This window comes from Adelges cooleyi, unplaced genomic scaffold, assembly GCF_023614345.1.
Source record: "Adelges cooleyi isolate 19-005CV unplaced genomic scaffold, UGA_ACOO_1.1 ACOO_flye_CR_arks_rails_tigmint_CR_PRNA_21, whole genome shotgun sequence".
NCBI lineage: Eukaryota > Metazoa > Arthropoda > Insecta > Hemiptera > Adelgidae > Adelges > Adelges cooleyi.
This window is the reverse complement of record NW_026095871.1, coordinates 269861-287243: the sequence shown is the minus strand read 5'-3', so window position 1 is coordinate 287243 and position 17383 is coordinate 269861. Positions and strand designations below refer to the sequence as shown.

The 17383-nt window shown below is 35.9% G+C and overlaps 1 protein-coding gene across 2 annotated transcripts; it reads left to right on the top strand.

Moving 5' to 3' along the window:
* Positions 1-7: 7 nt before the first annotated feature.
* Positions 8-16241, top strand: LOC126834733 (protocadherin Fat 4-like). 2 transcript variants are annotated; one of them, XM_050566868.1, is made up of 16 exons: positions 8-137; positions 355-407; positions 1683-1757; positions 1829-2050; positions 2502-2583; positions 2672-2881; positions 4421-4566; positions 4647-4818; positions 8424-8758; positions 12559-12771; positions 13827-14059; positions 14176-14343; positions 14970-15038; positions 15105-15182; positions 15301-15369; positions 15886-16241. In XM_050566868.1, exons 1-16 carry the CDS (start codon positions 80-82, stop codon positions 15998-16000), a joined length of 2298 nt encoding a protein of 765 aa, XP_050422825.1. In that variant the 5' UTR covers positions 8-79; the 3' UTR covers positions 16001-16241. The 2 variants fall into 2 exon arrangements, with proteins under 2 accessions (XP_050422825.1, XP_050422826.1); XM_050566869.1 differs by lacking the exons at positions 14970-15038; positions 15105-15182; positions 15301-15369; positions 15886-16241 and having other exon boundaries at positions 14133-14300.
* Positions 16242-17383: the final 1142 nt, after the last annotated feature.

The window sequence follows — 17383 nt, the reverse complement described above, 5'->3', positions numbered from 1 at the left end:
CATTTTTTTTTTTTTTTTGTATTTCTCCTGCAGTCAGCAATAAGCGTTCCGTGCGATTAGTACGAATCACACAACAGCTATGGTCGGCGTGAGTCCGTTTTATCTGTTGTGTACAACACTGTTTTTGTGTTTTTCCGGTAAATACAACAGTTATATTGTTACTATTTGTTTTTTAAAACGGTCATTTTAAAATATATTACGGCCACGTTTAAATTAAAAAAAAAAAAAAAAAAACTATTTCCGACGCGTTAATGTACTGTTTTTTTTTTTTTTTTTACCAAATAATTAATAACATACACCTCAATACAGTGTGCACTAGTTACCTATAATTATTGCGAATTGATTTGATTTTAGATTGTTTTGTGTTATGTCTCGAACGCGACCAACGAAACCCGGTAAACTCGCCAGTAAGTAAAGACCTCTTGCCATGTTGTGGATATCATTGACACAGTGGATATAGTTTTAGCATTGCAAATAGTGTTTACTCGGCTTAAACGTGCCGGTACACGTGTTGTGTACTAACAAAACATGATTGGCAAAAACGGTTAATTTCTTTGGAAAAAAAAAAATATATTTAAATACATTTTAATATTGTAATATAGCTTTCATAAAAACCCAATACCGATAAAAAAATCAATCGACGTTTTCGTTAAATTCCAATGGGATGACTAATTTTTGTTTATCTTCTTATTGCTTTGGTATGGTTATGTTGTAAACACTATACTGTATAATAGCTATTGGAAATATTTCTAAATACCCGCGATTATGATTGTTACAATTATTATTATTATTATTATTATTATTATTGACCAAACGCGGTTCAGAAAGTGTCGAATAGACAATAGACAGAGTACAGTTTAATAATCGGTTGCGTTAATGTGTTTGGTCTGTTTTGCGGTTCAATCTCGCTGATACACTTCACCTTTGATCTTTTATTGTAATTTCATACGATTTAACAGTGTTAATACGAGTTCAAATTAAAAAATATATATATATATTAGTCTTCGTGTGCTTGAATCATAATTAAAAAAATGGGCGTACAGCTAAATTCTATACAAAATGTCTGGTAAAATAATTTCGGTTCTGTCTGTTTATTTATTTCAAAAGTTAACAGCTGTTATATTATCGTTATGTAGTTTTAGTATTAAAAAAAAAAAACCTGATGATTTGGCACGAAAGATACATACAAACTATACCTATACAATATCTGTTTTTTTTTTATAATAAATTGTTAAATATCGGATTAAAAAAAAAAAATGTTAACCTAATTCGATTAAATACCCGATTAATTCAAAGCCAATAACACTCGGGTAGATTAGATAATTCCAGGCCTAGTAAATATACAGTACTTGAGAATGAGTTGTTTATTTCATTTGTCAAATCACACTCGCCCATTACTTATCTTGTACAAATATTGCACGATTGTATTCCATTTTGGCTAATTTAACCTGCCTGAATTGTTAATATTTATTATCAAAATAACACATTGAAACTATTTCCAACAGTTACCCAATGTTCGGTTGAATATTTGTTTATTATAAAATACATTTAAAATTACAACACTAGTGTGTTTCCAGTACACGGTATAATAGTTTAAGAACGAAAGCGAGCACTGTGCACACATTGATTGTATATTTTTATGTGTTGAATGACAATATATATTTTGTGATTTTGTTTGCCAGGCCAAAAACGACTCTCCCAATCAAAAGTATCCGTTTGCCAAAGGATACTATTCGTATTTCGTCCAAGTGAACTGGGTAAATCACATCAGTGGCGAAGGTTTTGGATGTATTAAGACGTGTTTTTTTTTTTTTGCTTTTATTCACAGCTAACCAACGGATATGTATTTGATCCAGAGATAGAATACGACGTCCCGGCCGGTCACGATGTAACACTGGAACCGATAAAAGACTTTTGCCAGCCCAACGAAAACCCCACCGTGTGTGAAGATTTCTCAACACAGCAAACCAAAACGGGAGTGCAAATTATCATCACCGACGACTTGAGAACTAAAATTTTTAACGATTCCGTCGCTATATTCAGGTTGAAGGTAAATTATTAGGAATTAGAATCGCCTACCAACTGTGCCAACATAGTGTTTTTTATGACATCTTCCCATCGCATACTTGATCTTCCCAAAGGTCTTTTCCATCCCTACATGATGTTCTATCAGTAGCTGCGGATTTCGGTTTCTCCAAGCGTGGCCAGCCCATCGCAGTCATAATATAATCAATTTCCAGCTTTATTATACTTTCTTGGTCTCCACCCTCCGTTTACACTACTATCCTTGACTGGTCCATAAGTGGTGCGCAACGTTTTTCTTTGAAAACAAATGACCTTGTCTTCGTTATTTCTTCTGAGTGGCCAAGTTTCGGGTCCATACAATAATAACTGGACTGATTTAATTTGCAATTTTCGCCAGCATGTTCTAACTTGATTAACAATAGAAAACGAATGTCGGTTCTAATAATCCAAAACAATTATGTTTGCTCGTTATATAGGCGGTAGACTCAACGGACCAAGCAACGGTCGGAGGCGAGACGACGGTTCTCATTAAAATCGAACAATCTTTCCACGTGACAGGTGACTTGACTGATTATAAAAATCTTAACTATACAATAATAATTGTCGAACCCTTTAAAATCGTTTGCGTTTATACACATATGCGCAGACACTATACTGAAATTCGACCGTCCGTCGTACACGTTAAACATAGCGTACGGCCGTCTGGGTGACATATTCAAATTCCAAGCCAAGATGGTAGCACTTCAAGCCGAGGACAACAATACTATGGCGAACAGTCAACAGTCCAACGACGACGTGCAGTTGAAAGAAAAGCAGTACGAATTCAACGGCAATTACGCGTTAGAATACTTACCAGGTACATGGTTGTGGTATTTATGCTTGAACGGCAGTACGACCTAGTTGGATTGACACACATACCTTTTGTGTTTTTGACATTTTACATTGTTACTTCGGCACACAACTGGAAAAATCGACTGTGTTACCAACAAAGCTAACGAAAATGTATCCTTATATATATCTTTATATCCTCTATACATCCTTCTATATCCTTAATATATAATAATTAAACAAGTTGTTGCAAATTTAGAGAAGTTTTGTTGGATATGAAAACGATTAGGGTTGGACACGAAAGTTGGAGTTGGAGCTTGAGATGGAACTAAAGCTAGAATTGAAGCTGGAACTTCGGAGGTGGAGATGGAGATTAAGATAACAGCTTGCGTACGAGTCCGCAACCCAGGGAGAGATTTTATGTTTTTTTAATTATACAGGATGTTCCAGCATGAAAGGTAAGTAATAGGTGATTGGACATCTGGGGGACCCCCAAATAAGCCCCCCGTTTTCATTTTTTCGATAAGTCGAAAATTGAAGATTTCGACAGTTAAGTTAAAAAATAATAACTTAGAAAAAAATATATATTCCCTGTTATTCAGTGTAAAAAGCTCACCTTAACAGAGAGGTCACATCATTTTCAGTCTCTTTCGGCCCCTAACTCAAAAAATTAGAGACCAGAAATAAATGATAAGTGATAGAAGATAAATGCTAAGACATAATTGATAAGAGATTAAAAAAAAAAGATAATTGATAAGAGATAAATTATGAGAGATTAGAGATAAATAATTAGAAACACGAGATAAGAAATAAATAGTAAGATATTAGTGATAAGAGATAAATGATTAGAGACTAGAGGTAAGAAATAAATGATAAGACAAGTGATAAGAGAAGAGTTAGGGGTTGAAAAAGACTGAAAATGATGTGACCCGTCTTTTAAGGTTAGCTTTTTGCACTGAATAACATGGAATATTTTTTTAGGTCATTATTTTTTACTTAAGTGTCGAAGCCTTCAGTTTTTGACTTATCGAAAAAATAAAAACGGGGGGCTTATTTGGGGGTGTCCTAGATGTCCAATCACCTATTACTTACCTTCCATGCTGGAACACCCTGTATATAAGGATTTAAGGATATATATGGATAAAAGGATATATAAGGATATAAGGATATATATATATAAGAATACGTTTTCGTTAGGTTTTTTGGTAACGCTGTCGACTTTTCTAGTTGTGTGCCAAAGTAAAGGCATGAAATGCTAAAAACTATAAAATGTCTCCCTGGGTTGCGGACTCGTACGCAAGCTGTTATCTCAAGCTCCATCTCCAACTCTATCTTAATCTCCATTAACTCCATCTCCACCTCCGAAGTTCCAGCTTCAACTCCAGCTTCGGCTCCATCTCAAGCTCCTACTCAAACTTTGTTGTAGTTGTCAAGTTTGTTTGCAGTTGGTTGTTTATAAGCTTTTAAACGCCAGTAGTTAAAAACCGTGTGTCGTTTATATGGGAAATGAAGAATACCTTTGCGTCTAGCGCCAAAAAAAAAATTCTTAAAATATTTCTTTTCTTAGCCGGCGTTTCGGTGAAATTGAAGATCGACAAGATCGACGGTACGTTAACGGCGATGGGAGAAATCAACGAAGGGTACTACGCGTTTGACGTGGTCGCCTCGGACTACGGTCCCAATTCTACGACCACTTTGGTCGGCAGATCTACCGTGAGTTATGATCTATATTTTGTAATATACTTGGGCGGGATCCCAGCTGCGACTTGGCTAACCTAACCTGGGCCCTGCAGGTGTATCTGTTCGTGGACCGCGTGGCCGTGTGCTCTTCGGAAAATGCGACGTTCATCAAGGCGTTCACCAAAGATTACATGCAAGAAGAAATCAAACTGGCCACAGTCATACCGGCCACTGATGCCTCGAGCAATTGCACTTATCGCATATCCAAGCAGTTCCCGTCGGGAGGTTGGTAGTAAAACAATTTCAAATTAAAAATCAACTTACAAACCTTTTTTTCAACAAAAAAAAAAAAATGGTTAATTTTAATTAAGCGCGTTCGAGGAGTAACTTGTTATCAGAACAGCAAGAAGACAATAATTGTCTTCAAAGTACTCAATGAGAGTGTTTAAAAGCACGCATAACTCGACAATAGCAAACGAAAAATTCGATTAAAATGAATAAAACAAAAACTCACAACTTAAATCAGGCTTACAACATTATATGAGTTGTATAAGACTCGGTTAGTTATTTGGATCGTCGCAATGTGAATGTGTATAATAATAATGTGATGTTTAATATTATGTATTAAATCGATACTGCGGCGGAATTGTATAACCATCAACTGTTTTTGTAAATATTTAGCGTTGGATATCGTCCAACAAACTGTTGGATTATAAATAATAGACAGGTATATATATATATATATATATATATATACCTGTGATCTAGTAATATTATTATTCTTAAGGAGTCTCCGGGCCGAACGCCCATTAGAGCCAGAACGGGCACCGTTAATTTATAATACTCAACGACGGTGTATGTGATTTATATTAAATTATATTTTATATATTGTGATGTTTAATAAAATGTCGAGCCATTCGATACTCGTTACCAAAGCTTCCCGTCCAAGTGTATTCGTACTTAGAAAGTTGTTAGCGCTATTTACATAACGCAGCCCGGCGTCAGTAGTAGTAAGTTTGGTATCCCAGAAACCGTTTTTATTAAATTTGAACCCCGCCCTCCATTTGTTGTTATATTGTGCCCGGGATCAAAATATCGTTTACGCAACGGCATACATACGTACATATTATAACACACATATGTTGGCTTTCGATACTTCCAAACGATTACCACCGGACTGCACTACAATCTTAATCTGTTTGTTGCAAAGACCACATAATGACCGCGTACAAAACTCCAAACGGAGGCCATAGGCACGACTAGAGGGATGCTAGGCGATGCTTTAGCACCCCCAAAAATTCCAACCCCAATCCTCGAATGTACAGGGTGATTCATTAAGGACAAGACACTAAATTTTTCGGAATATATTAATATTTTGAAAAATATTTTTTTTCCAAGATTTTTTGGTACACATTGTACTATATTTTTCAATAATTTGAAAATTTTTATCACCAATCCTTGAAGGCCAAAAAGGGGGATTTTAGTTTTTTTTAAACGGCAACATATGTTTTTAATTACATAAATTTGTAGACAAAAAATAAAAAAATATTTCAGCGTTTGAATTTTGAATTTTCATTTATTTGTTCATTAGCTATGACTTTGTTAAGATACTACATTTTCTCTTAATAATTATCATGTTTCTTCGGTTTTCCAAAACCGGTAGCACATCAAGTTCATATTTATGTTCGCGTTGTCCATTTGGCGATAACACTCTTACAAAAAAAAGTCACTGGTATAAAAGACTTTGAAATAATGCTAGACAAACGGTTCTTATCTACAGATTACCTATTCCAACACACTATACAGGTTGGTTTTACAAACCCACTTTATCGAATTATTTTTATGCGTGTAATAAAACTACTCGTCTTTGTAGTAACGATTGAAAATATTAAGAAATACAGTCAAAAAATCAAATCTTTATAAAGTCATAACAAATGAGCAAATAAATGAAAATTCAAAATTCAAACGCTAAATTTTTTGTCTACAAATGTATGTAGTTAAAAACATATGTTGCCATTTAAAAAATAAATTAAAATCCCTCTTTTTGGCCTTTAGGATTGATGATAAAAATTTTCAAAATATTGAAAAATATAGTGCAATAAATACCAACAAATCTTGGAAAAAAATATTAATATATTCCGAGAAAATTAGTGTCTTATCCTTAATGAATCACCCTGTACACATAACTCTGTTGTATATTGCTTTGTATCTAATTGTCTGAAGAAAATAATTATATGTTTAGTCGGATGGCTACGGGTTTGTGACGGGTGTGTGCGGGTTTTGGAGATACCTAAATCGAATGGGCCGACGGTCAAAAACCGGTAGCTCGTGCATGCATATTAAATAGTATACATTAAACGTACTGTATATACCTATACAAACACACACACACACACGGTATATATGGTATAAACGTGTATTGACCGCATTGGCAATGTAGTTACGGTTTTCAACACAGTTGATGTTAATTATCAGAGAAATACATTTAGATCACACACGGCTCACCGGCCCTAAGCAAACTCAATCGAATCTAGACCGGTTCGGAAATTAACATAATATTAATCTATAATATCGAAAACAACAATAATTACCTATTTCGTCGGTTTTTTGGCGTACGATGACTTAATTTCTATACTGGCAATATTGAGTTTTATCCGTTAGGTAGAGTTAAGACGTCAACCTTTGATGGCCAAATTACCACCTGCGATAACCCTAAGCTAATTTGTTGTTCTGATCCAAACGCTTTTCGAGACTCATCGACAGTTCTTCGGCAATTTATTCGTGTCTGAAAATACTATTAAAATGCAAATGAGTGAAGCCACGCCGCAGTAAATCATAAAGCATGTCTGTATAGTATAGTATCTATATGTATAGTATTATAACATTATCAGCCGGTTTCATCAACTATTGTTAAATACACTCTTAACACACCGCTAGTTAACAATTCATTTAAATTTAACACATCCGGTTAAACGAAATAAGTTTCACCGTAACATTATTATTGTTAAATTCTATTTGTTGAGTTACCGAAATGATAGTTGGGTTACCAAAGCGGTTACCTCGATTCCAACGTTCTCATTGGTTATTAACTGATAAGTGATTGTAGAATTTAATTTGTCGGTTTGTTATTATTTGGCATTTTATTTTACTTTCTTTTAACGTTTCGGTTCGTATAAATAATTTATACCTTTCTAAAAATTGTTGGTCATCAAGGTCATTAAAATCATTTTTTTCTATTTTGGAGGCCTAAAAAAAAGTAGGTAGTGATAAGAAATATTTCCATTGTTATACTCAGGACATGCAAGACATAATAATATTATCTAAATTACAATGTTACTACCTACATAAAATAACTTCTGCTTGCCTAATAAAGGGTTATCGAAGTTGTCTTTTCTATTGTTCTCTAAATACTTGATATAAATAAATTCCTCATCTAATCTCATTATTATATATTATTAGTATACTCAGTCAACAAAAATGATAATATAATTTCTGAACTATAATAGTATAAATATTAGATATATATATATAAGTGCTACAATACATTTTAACAGGCCGATTAATTTTTAACAAGCCGATTTCGGGTGATTAATTTAACAATCGTTTTAACTACGTGTTAAGGCTAACAAATTCGATGAAACCCGATTTTCACTAACTAGTTGTTAAATACAGTTAACAATAAGTTAAATTCTTAACAAATGTCGGTGAAACCAGCGACCCTTCTGCTTCCCGGTTTATCTATTCTGTGTTCACACCCGTGAACTTTTCAATTACCTAATATTATGTGTATTTTTTGTATTAATGTCACGGTCTTTCCTCGACTATAAACTCAATTGTTGAGGTGCAAAAATTCACTACAGACTACAAGGCTTTTTGACGTTGTTTTACAGATTTCTTTCAAATCGACCCCTCGACGGGTGCGGTGAACGTGGTCAACCCGGTGGACCGCGAATCGTCCGTGTTCGAAGGCATGGACGAGCCGTCGGTGTTCCTGGAGTTGCGGGCAGACTGTGGGAAAACCACCGGGGAACCGCCAAAAGAGATCCTCCCGTTTCAAATGCCCCTGGATCACATCTTGTACGACCCAAGAGCCACGGTGGTGCAGCTGGTAATCGACGACGTCAACGACAACCCGCCGGTGTTTCCCGAAAAACAGATAACGGTCGGTTATCCCGTGGCCACGGTGGCCTCGGCCGTCACGCCCAAGTACCTCGTGCAGGTCAAGGTGAGTGCTTGCAGTAATCATACAGACTATAATATGAAAACAGACAGGTAAATACTGTTTTATCACTCACCAAGGGGGGGGGGGGGTTAAGCGAGGTTCGAGAATTTACTTAGCTGTATTTTTAAATCCAAAATCCAACAATAAAAAAATAGCTTGAAACCTAAACATTCGAATAAATATTAAATAACCATATTCTTCAATGACGATATTTTATAATAATTATTGATATATATATACTTGCCTTAAAAAAAAATAGCTTAGTCCCAAGGGGGGGGCTACTGCCCCCTTAGCCACCCCCTTAAACCCGCCACTGGTGTAGCCGCATATTAATTATTGTGTGGATATTTATCGATCATAAGATTTAAACTCTATAACTGAACTACAACTGGGGACTTGGCATGGGTCGCCAGTAAAACTCCCTGACGGTCGGTGTCCAACGTGGTGATGTCATAAAAATAAAAACATTATTTGCTAGACACGACCGTTGTATCACTGAAATTAAAGTCGATATGACAAAATTGCAAAACTCTCGTTGCACCATTAAGTTGTCGAACAGAAATTTAAGTCAACTTATCAGAAAATACACAATGGTATTGCACAAGAAGCTCGGTGTGTGTCTCGTTGCGGTGTAATTCGCATGATAATAATAATACAGATCCGTGTGCCGTTGCCCAAGTACATATTATGCGCTTTTTTTCGACGATAGTTCTCTTTGTAGGCCACAACAGAGATATTCATCAACGTGCACGTCAAATCGACAGAGTCCGGACATCGGAAACACAATATTATTCCCGTTTATATTATAATAGACAAGGACTACAGGACTAATTCAATCATATATATATATACATATTTTTTATTTTAATCGTGCAACAGCGTTCAAGGTGAAAATAATACCTCAACGCAGACAACTGTATTACAGGGCCGGACAGCGCGCGCGTGCCCACGGGGTGAATGAGAATATCAGGCCGCACGTTTTGAAAATGTATACCTACCTATCCTACATGACAAACCGTCAACCGTGGACTTAACACAGAGATCTTATAATAATATTATCTCGACTAATCTCACAGGCAACCGTCAAACCCTTGAAACCTGTTGCCCCGTTTGCACGACGACCGTCCGAAGAAGTTTAGTCTGATTGTCCAGTGATTTACCGATGGTACCGATATCTTCTTAAAAAAACACACCGCCGGCACGCAACTTGTTGCACTTAATAATATTATTTGATGACAAAAACGTGTCTCGTTATAATATTATTTAAGAAGAGCGGTTCCCCGATTGTATAACAGCTATTACGACGCAATTACTACTCTATTATAACGGATTAGCTGGAAAGACTCGGCCCAAAAATGATGAATTACTACTATCAACCCTGCTGGACTTCAAAGAACTGAAGGGGAAAATTGTCAAAATCGTGTGTTTGAATCACAAACTGCAAACGTGCACGTTTTTGTTATGAAATTATTGTTGGCTGCAAGAAAGACGAAAATTAATAATTGTCACGAGCAACGTCCGTCTCTCTGTATAATATATATATATATATATATATACACACAGGCTGTTACGATAATAATAATTGATCCGAACCGCCTTACATAAGTACAATCACCGTCTACATTCGAGTAGTTCAAATAGTACAATGTATTTGTAACGACCTTTTCAATTAACTCGAGTGCACTAATAATGTGTCGTCGTTTGCAGGCAGCGAAGATGTGATGTTTATGAATAGCAGAAACACAATAACAATACATCATCACACAAGTTATTGCGTTGCACGCATATTATAGAGTTTTTCCAATTACACTAGCTGAGCTGGAATTTCAATTAAATAAACAGCAAATTTGACAATATATTTTCACACTATGTTCGCAGAAACACGTCTTACTCATATCTTGTATCTTCTCGACAAGCTGTTTCCAATGAGCTTAGAATCAACTTATATCTCTTATATATAGTTTAGGAGGAAATTGAAAACCAAGTGTTCATAAGATGTATAAACACACAGACTTTTTCCCCATTCTCATGCCAAGACAAATATCTATCTATCTTCTCACTATTCATGTGTATCATTCACAACAACCTCTTAAACTCATTTGGTCTTTCCAAATTCAAGAAAGTAAAATAATGATTTCACGTTGGAGTGTATGTTTTATAAAAAGCAAACACAATGACACTTATATTAGAGTTATCATAGTAAACCTGTGGCCATAAAAACGTTTTTTTCCATTTTCTATTTACACTATTCAGATTACATATTATAGAACATACCAAAAGTACGAGTACCTATAATATTGGATATTGTCGCTTAATTATTGAATGTTTTATTCGAATTTCAACGTTTCACAGTAAAATGTTGTATACACGCACACATTATGAGTCACTGATTTAATATTTTTATGAATGGTGTTTTTAAAACCCAATGCCTATGTGTTGATTTAGTAAGTGTGACGGGCACACGTAGGCTCGTTACATAAGAAAAACAACTTTTCAAATAAATTAGAGCAGTAAAAATTAGATTGCTTATGTTCTTATACTGAAATTATTAAACACACAGATACGTCCACTTTTCATAATATGACTGTTTTGGAATGTGTTGAAATATTCGAAACCGCGCTCACCAAAAATGTGTTCATGATTAACATACTATTAGAATTTATTGGCTATTATATAAATAAAATAGTTCAGTGTCATTACACGAATAGTTAAATTTTAATTTATAAAGCTATACACTCTATTTTACTACCCTACACACTTCACCTTTAAAACGGTTAGGAATGTATGGTCTACGCTATATGTATGATAAGGTTATTTTCTCCATTAACTGCGCAATAATAGTTGTTTTTATTGGAAAAAAATAAACTCAACAAAACCCCATGTGTATTCATAAGCCCTCAATTGTTATCGGTAAATTCACAATTTTCGCTCGGTTTACACCTAATAGGATTATAAGTATGGAAACAATGAAAATCGAAACTTACAAACAAAGCACTTTTTCGTAACACTTATATCTTGTATCCTATTATTGTTTGTTTTTTTTTATGAAACTTAATCTCCAAGTGTAATTATTCTACCGAAAGTAAGCTAATTATTATTACACACAGCAAAATGTATGCTACACAAAAACACACCGTTTGCGTGCGATTAATCTGTACCGAAATAATACCAATACAATATATACTTATTCACTATGTATATATTTTTTTGTTTTTGTTATTATGACAATTCTATTCAAGGGTGGTAACAAATAAGCAAAAATCGGTATTCACTTTAAATTTACATCGATAGTATTTATTTTGTATTAAATTAGCAGCAATATAATAGGTATATTCTTAAGTACAATCAATTTCAATCGTTTTTCAATTAGGTTTATGTGACAACTTTTTGGAAACACCGAATTTTCTAACTAAACATAATGTGTTTGAACAGCTATCATTTCAGCTATACACATCCCTTCGGGCGACATGCCTCGCTAATACCGTTTAAATTACACATCTTTATTGTCCGCTATAGGGGTTCCAATATCGTATGTAGTTTCCTCGTCTAACTTTCTTATTGAATCCCATTGAAAAGTTTTCTAATCATTATGCCCCGATACGCGATGGTTGCTGCCATAAACGTTCCATTTTTCACCCCAGCCCTATGTACGCTTGAATCAAACGTTCCTAGCCTGACGGTGTACAAAAATATACAGTACTGGTAAACTAATTGTTTTCTTATCCTTTACTGGAGTGCACTGCGAAATATTATCTTGATATAAAATACTTTTCACGGTATAACTGAATCAATATACGTTTCAGGCCACGGACAAAGATGCTGGAAAACATGGAAAAATCAGATTTTTATTGCGCAGCAACGACTCCGAGGACTTCCTCATCAATTCAGAGACAGGGACGATATACTGCACTCGTTTGGAGGAAGACGTTGAAAGAATAAAAGTATTCGAAGTGTTGGCTAAGGATACGGACGACAACAAAGAAGGAGGAGGACTCGAATCCGTGTTGTCGGTGACCGTAAGCATTGATTAATAGTTGTATCGTTTGGCTATAGACATTTAGGGAGAGTAGGGGTAGCCGTTTAGATGAAATGGCAAATTTACCCTAAAATCTTAAAATTAGCGCTTTTCAAAATACCCATGTTTATATTTTAGTCAGAGCATTGTTGAAATAACAATAAATGTAGCGTTAATTTTAAGTTTTTAAGGGTATTTAGAATCCCAAGATGATCGTACCTGATGTCCACCAATGGTCAGGAGCGAAAACAGGTCAATGTGGTGTGGAATAATGGTTACGAAAAATAGGGTTTTACATTAATTAGAGTATTCAGATTGAAAAATGTCCCGACCTGGAAGGCAGCCATTTTGTGCACTAATTTCATGGAAAGTAAAAACCCTACGTTACTTTTCCATGGCATATATTAAAATGTTAGGTTAGGTGATGATTACACCTTCATATATTTGATAAATCATAGAAAAACAATAAATATCTCGGACAAAACAATAACTGTTCACAAAATGGCAGCCGACTATAGGCAAACCTAACCTAACCTAACCGGCAATACGCGTTCCATGTATTGAGTCCAGTGCTTAAAGGGCTAATGAAAACTAATGTACCAAGTGTACACGCCGCCAATAGAGATATAATTGAAGTTACCATTTTCGGCCATCTTTGTGGCAATTAGAACCTTAGCTGATAGCAAAGAAGCACAGCTATATATCTGTGGCTTGGAGCAAGAAGGGCCAATGTCACTTTTTGCAACTTTCGGAAAATGAGCTTTGAAGTTTTTATTTTCCATTAGGCTCTATGTTAATTTTTTTATCAAACTCTTCATGAGTAATTCATTTTTTGGCCTCAGAGTGTGATTTTTTCACAGTATATAAAGAATGATTCAATTTTGGCAATTAGCGGACTAACTCGTTTATGCACAAAATTGACATTGGTCCTTCTTGCTCCAAGCCACAGATATATATTATATATATAATATCATTTTCATACCGACTTCCATCCTTATCAGCAGTCTAGTTATTGACTGCCGGTGTTGCTCCAACTTAACATGCTTTCGTACTTAGGTGAGGCCGCTGACGTTCGAGCACATCATCAGGGTGTTCGCCAAGTTCGACGTGACCGAGGATGCGCAGTCCTTGGAGACACAGCTTTCCGACATCTCGGGATACAAGGTGATATCGTTGACGCACGACGTGATCAACGTGCCTTTCGATCAGCTGTGGCGGCTGCAAAGGGTCATGTACGTGTACGGGCTGAACAAGGACGGGTCGCCGGTGCCCGCGTCGGACTTGGAAAAGTCAGTGGAAACAATAGTAATATTTAAATACGATTTACAAATAAAATAAACGACCGCGACGTCGCCATTGCAGCTGTTTGCGGACGGTTGTTGATAAAAATTGTTGTCTCTATAAGGAATCTGAAAGGTAACGACAAGATCTGGACCGTGGAGACGCATTACGCCCAAGCCCAGCAGCCAGAATCCGAAGAGTCTTCGTCGGGCACGTCCGTCGTGTACACCCTTTTTTTCTGCACCGCCTTGTCGTTTGTCGCCTTGGGTCTACTCTACTTCGGACTCATCAAGTAAACATGCGCTCTCATATCGTCATACTTAGACCCTGTACTTACACGTTACTCGTTTCTTCTTTTTTAACTTCGCCTAACACTGCCAACTACATGGGGTCAGCCACCCTAGTCCTACACCTCCATAGAGCTTGGTCTTCTACATCTTTGGCCTTCCTCTTCCTCTTTTCCTCTCTACATTCATCTTCATAACACTGCCTATGTCTCATCTCTTCTCATAACATGACCGAACCATCTCAGCCAATTCTCTCTCATTTTCTCCACAATTGATGCGACCCCTAGACTCCCCCTCGTGTATTCATTTCTTATTTTTATCTTCCCTAGTCAATCCACTCATCCATCTTGACATTCTCATCTCCTAATCTACTAATTCCGACCCATATAACATTGCTGGCATCCTCCTGTCACACAAAACACGCGACGCTCCCCTCAACTTCGTCCGTCCGCAATTTATTCTATTTTTCACATCCTCCTCGTACCCACCAATTTTTTTGTACCACCGATCCTAAGTACTTAAACCTATCGACCTCACACGCTTCATCATCACTCATCTGCATTACCGCCTGTCTTACCCTATAACTTTCTCCAAAACCAAACGCTTGACTCGTTTGTTTTCTCTTTTATAGGAACGGCCGTTACCTGTCGTGCATCTCGAGTTCGGCCACTACACCGCTAAAAGACGACGTGGAAAACATGTAAGTACACTAGGAATTTTGCCCCCCCCCCCCACGGAGGACTCATAAAATATAATATTTTGGCAGGAGCCAGAGCAACTGGATAACGACTTTCAACAGATCCAACTTGTCTCCTCGGCCGTCATCGAGAACGCGATTATCCGGGTAACGACGATGATAATAATGATAATAATTAAGAAATTAACAATACCTTATAAATCATTATAATATTCGTTTCTGACTTCTAACGGTGAATGTGTGTGTGTGTGTGGTTTGCGTTTAGGAGTAACGTCGAATCTACATCAAGGACGAACAATGTCGATCAATCCTCGGACGCCACCTTTAATCTCGAGTAAGCACACCTGTAGAATCTCTGTCCACCTTAAGTCCGTTCAGTGTATAGTATGTAGTAATATTTGAAGGTGTTATCATCGTATAATATGATCATCAACCTAACCTACCAATTCTATGATTTATCCACAGATGTATATTATAATAAACTAGATCGCCAACTAGTGATAAAAATACACTTAAAATGGTAATTTTTATAAACAGTGATAACAGTTATAGACACGTGATAAGGTCTACTAATTGCCACTAAGATGGCGGAAAACGGTGACTCCGTTGGCGGCATGTACACGTCTTGGCAATCTCGTTTCTGAATGTACATCTGTGGATTTTCCATCCTAACCTAAAATTTTAATATGCGTCATGGAAAAGTAACGTAGCCTTTTTACTTTCCATGAAATAAGTACACAAAATGGCTGCCTCCCGGGTTAAATTGAGTTCAGCCGCGGCGGCGCATACTGTGTAATAATATTATGTATATACTATTATTATAATTATTGTGTGCAATCCCTTTTTTTAGTTCCAGCGCTAAACTATCTTTCGACGAAGACCTATTCAAACCGGACAAGACCGAAGACGACAACACCGTGTTTGCCGCCAACGAAGACAAAACATTCGTGGCCATTAACCTTTAATCTATATTATAATAACCGGGCCCCCAGACCAATTCACCGACAACATGGTATAGTTGATTTTATAATGATTACCACTTTGTGTGTATAATATATATTATGTATTTTTTTTTTTGTCGTTACGGTTACCTCGTTTGCACTATATCGGTGTAAAGATTCAATAACGTTTTTTTTTTTAGATTAAGCTAGTGCAATTTTTATTTTAAAAAAAACTGCATTAAATATAACTACAATACAAGCGTTACATATTATTTTTTTTTTTAATGTTATTACATTATACTATACAAATCTTGTTTTCTGAACAGAAGAAGGCGTGGAGGCTTTTTCGACGGTGTGTGCGATTCGCCAATTCCTAACCACCGATCACCTTGTAACACATATTTTATTATTTATTATTATAATAACGTCCAAGCGGAATTTAATTAAGATATAATATTATAGCAATGGCAATCCGATTAGTAAGGGGCGCGATTGTGCTGCGTACTTACGGTTCATTTTTTTTTTTTTTTTTAATTATACCAACCGTTTTAACACAGTTTCGAAACATCGGATTGCCAATGAAAATCCGATGTTCGTGGCTTTGTTGGGGTCAGAACGTGCATTGCCGTTTGCATTGTTCCCAGAGAAATTAATCTAAATTAAATCCCCATTATCGCACTTGGAGATCCGTGAACGCTGTCAGGCAAGCCGAAACCGCCATAATAATATAATATATATATTTATATATAATGCATCAACTCAAGCCAAGTTTTATAATGCACCTATCAGTGCAGCGATTGTGCATCGAGTGTTTTATTTTTTTTTTTTTTAGTGAAAATCGTGCCTTTAAGCACGAAAAATTGACCAACGTACAATACAACATAATATTATTATTATTTTGTATCAAATTTCCATTTAATAAGCGTTTAATACAAATTATTACACACACAAAATCGCTCACACGGTGTTTTGCAAACGATTTTTTTAATTTAATACAATCAAACAAGTCGGTTGTAAAATAAAAAAAAATCTCGCTTGTGTGTGTTTACCCGAGACCTAGATACACGGTAACCGCTAATCTGTCTCACGGTAATCTTCTGCTAGTAATTACCGGCCTTATTTTTAATGTATTATAATAATTTATACTACATTATATAACACTCACACGAATCCGCACGCCTTGTAAACGAAACGGCGCCTTTAAAAACTACGGTAACGTTCAATGGCATATTTTGTTAATAAAACAGCCATAAAAAATATATAATAAACATATAAGACCGGTATACCGACATTCGGGCACCGTCGACAATAATGAAAGTATATTGGACTATATACAATATAAGAGTAATATTGAAAGTGCTGTACTTTCATTACACACACACACACACACTTGTCCACACACGCACA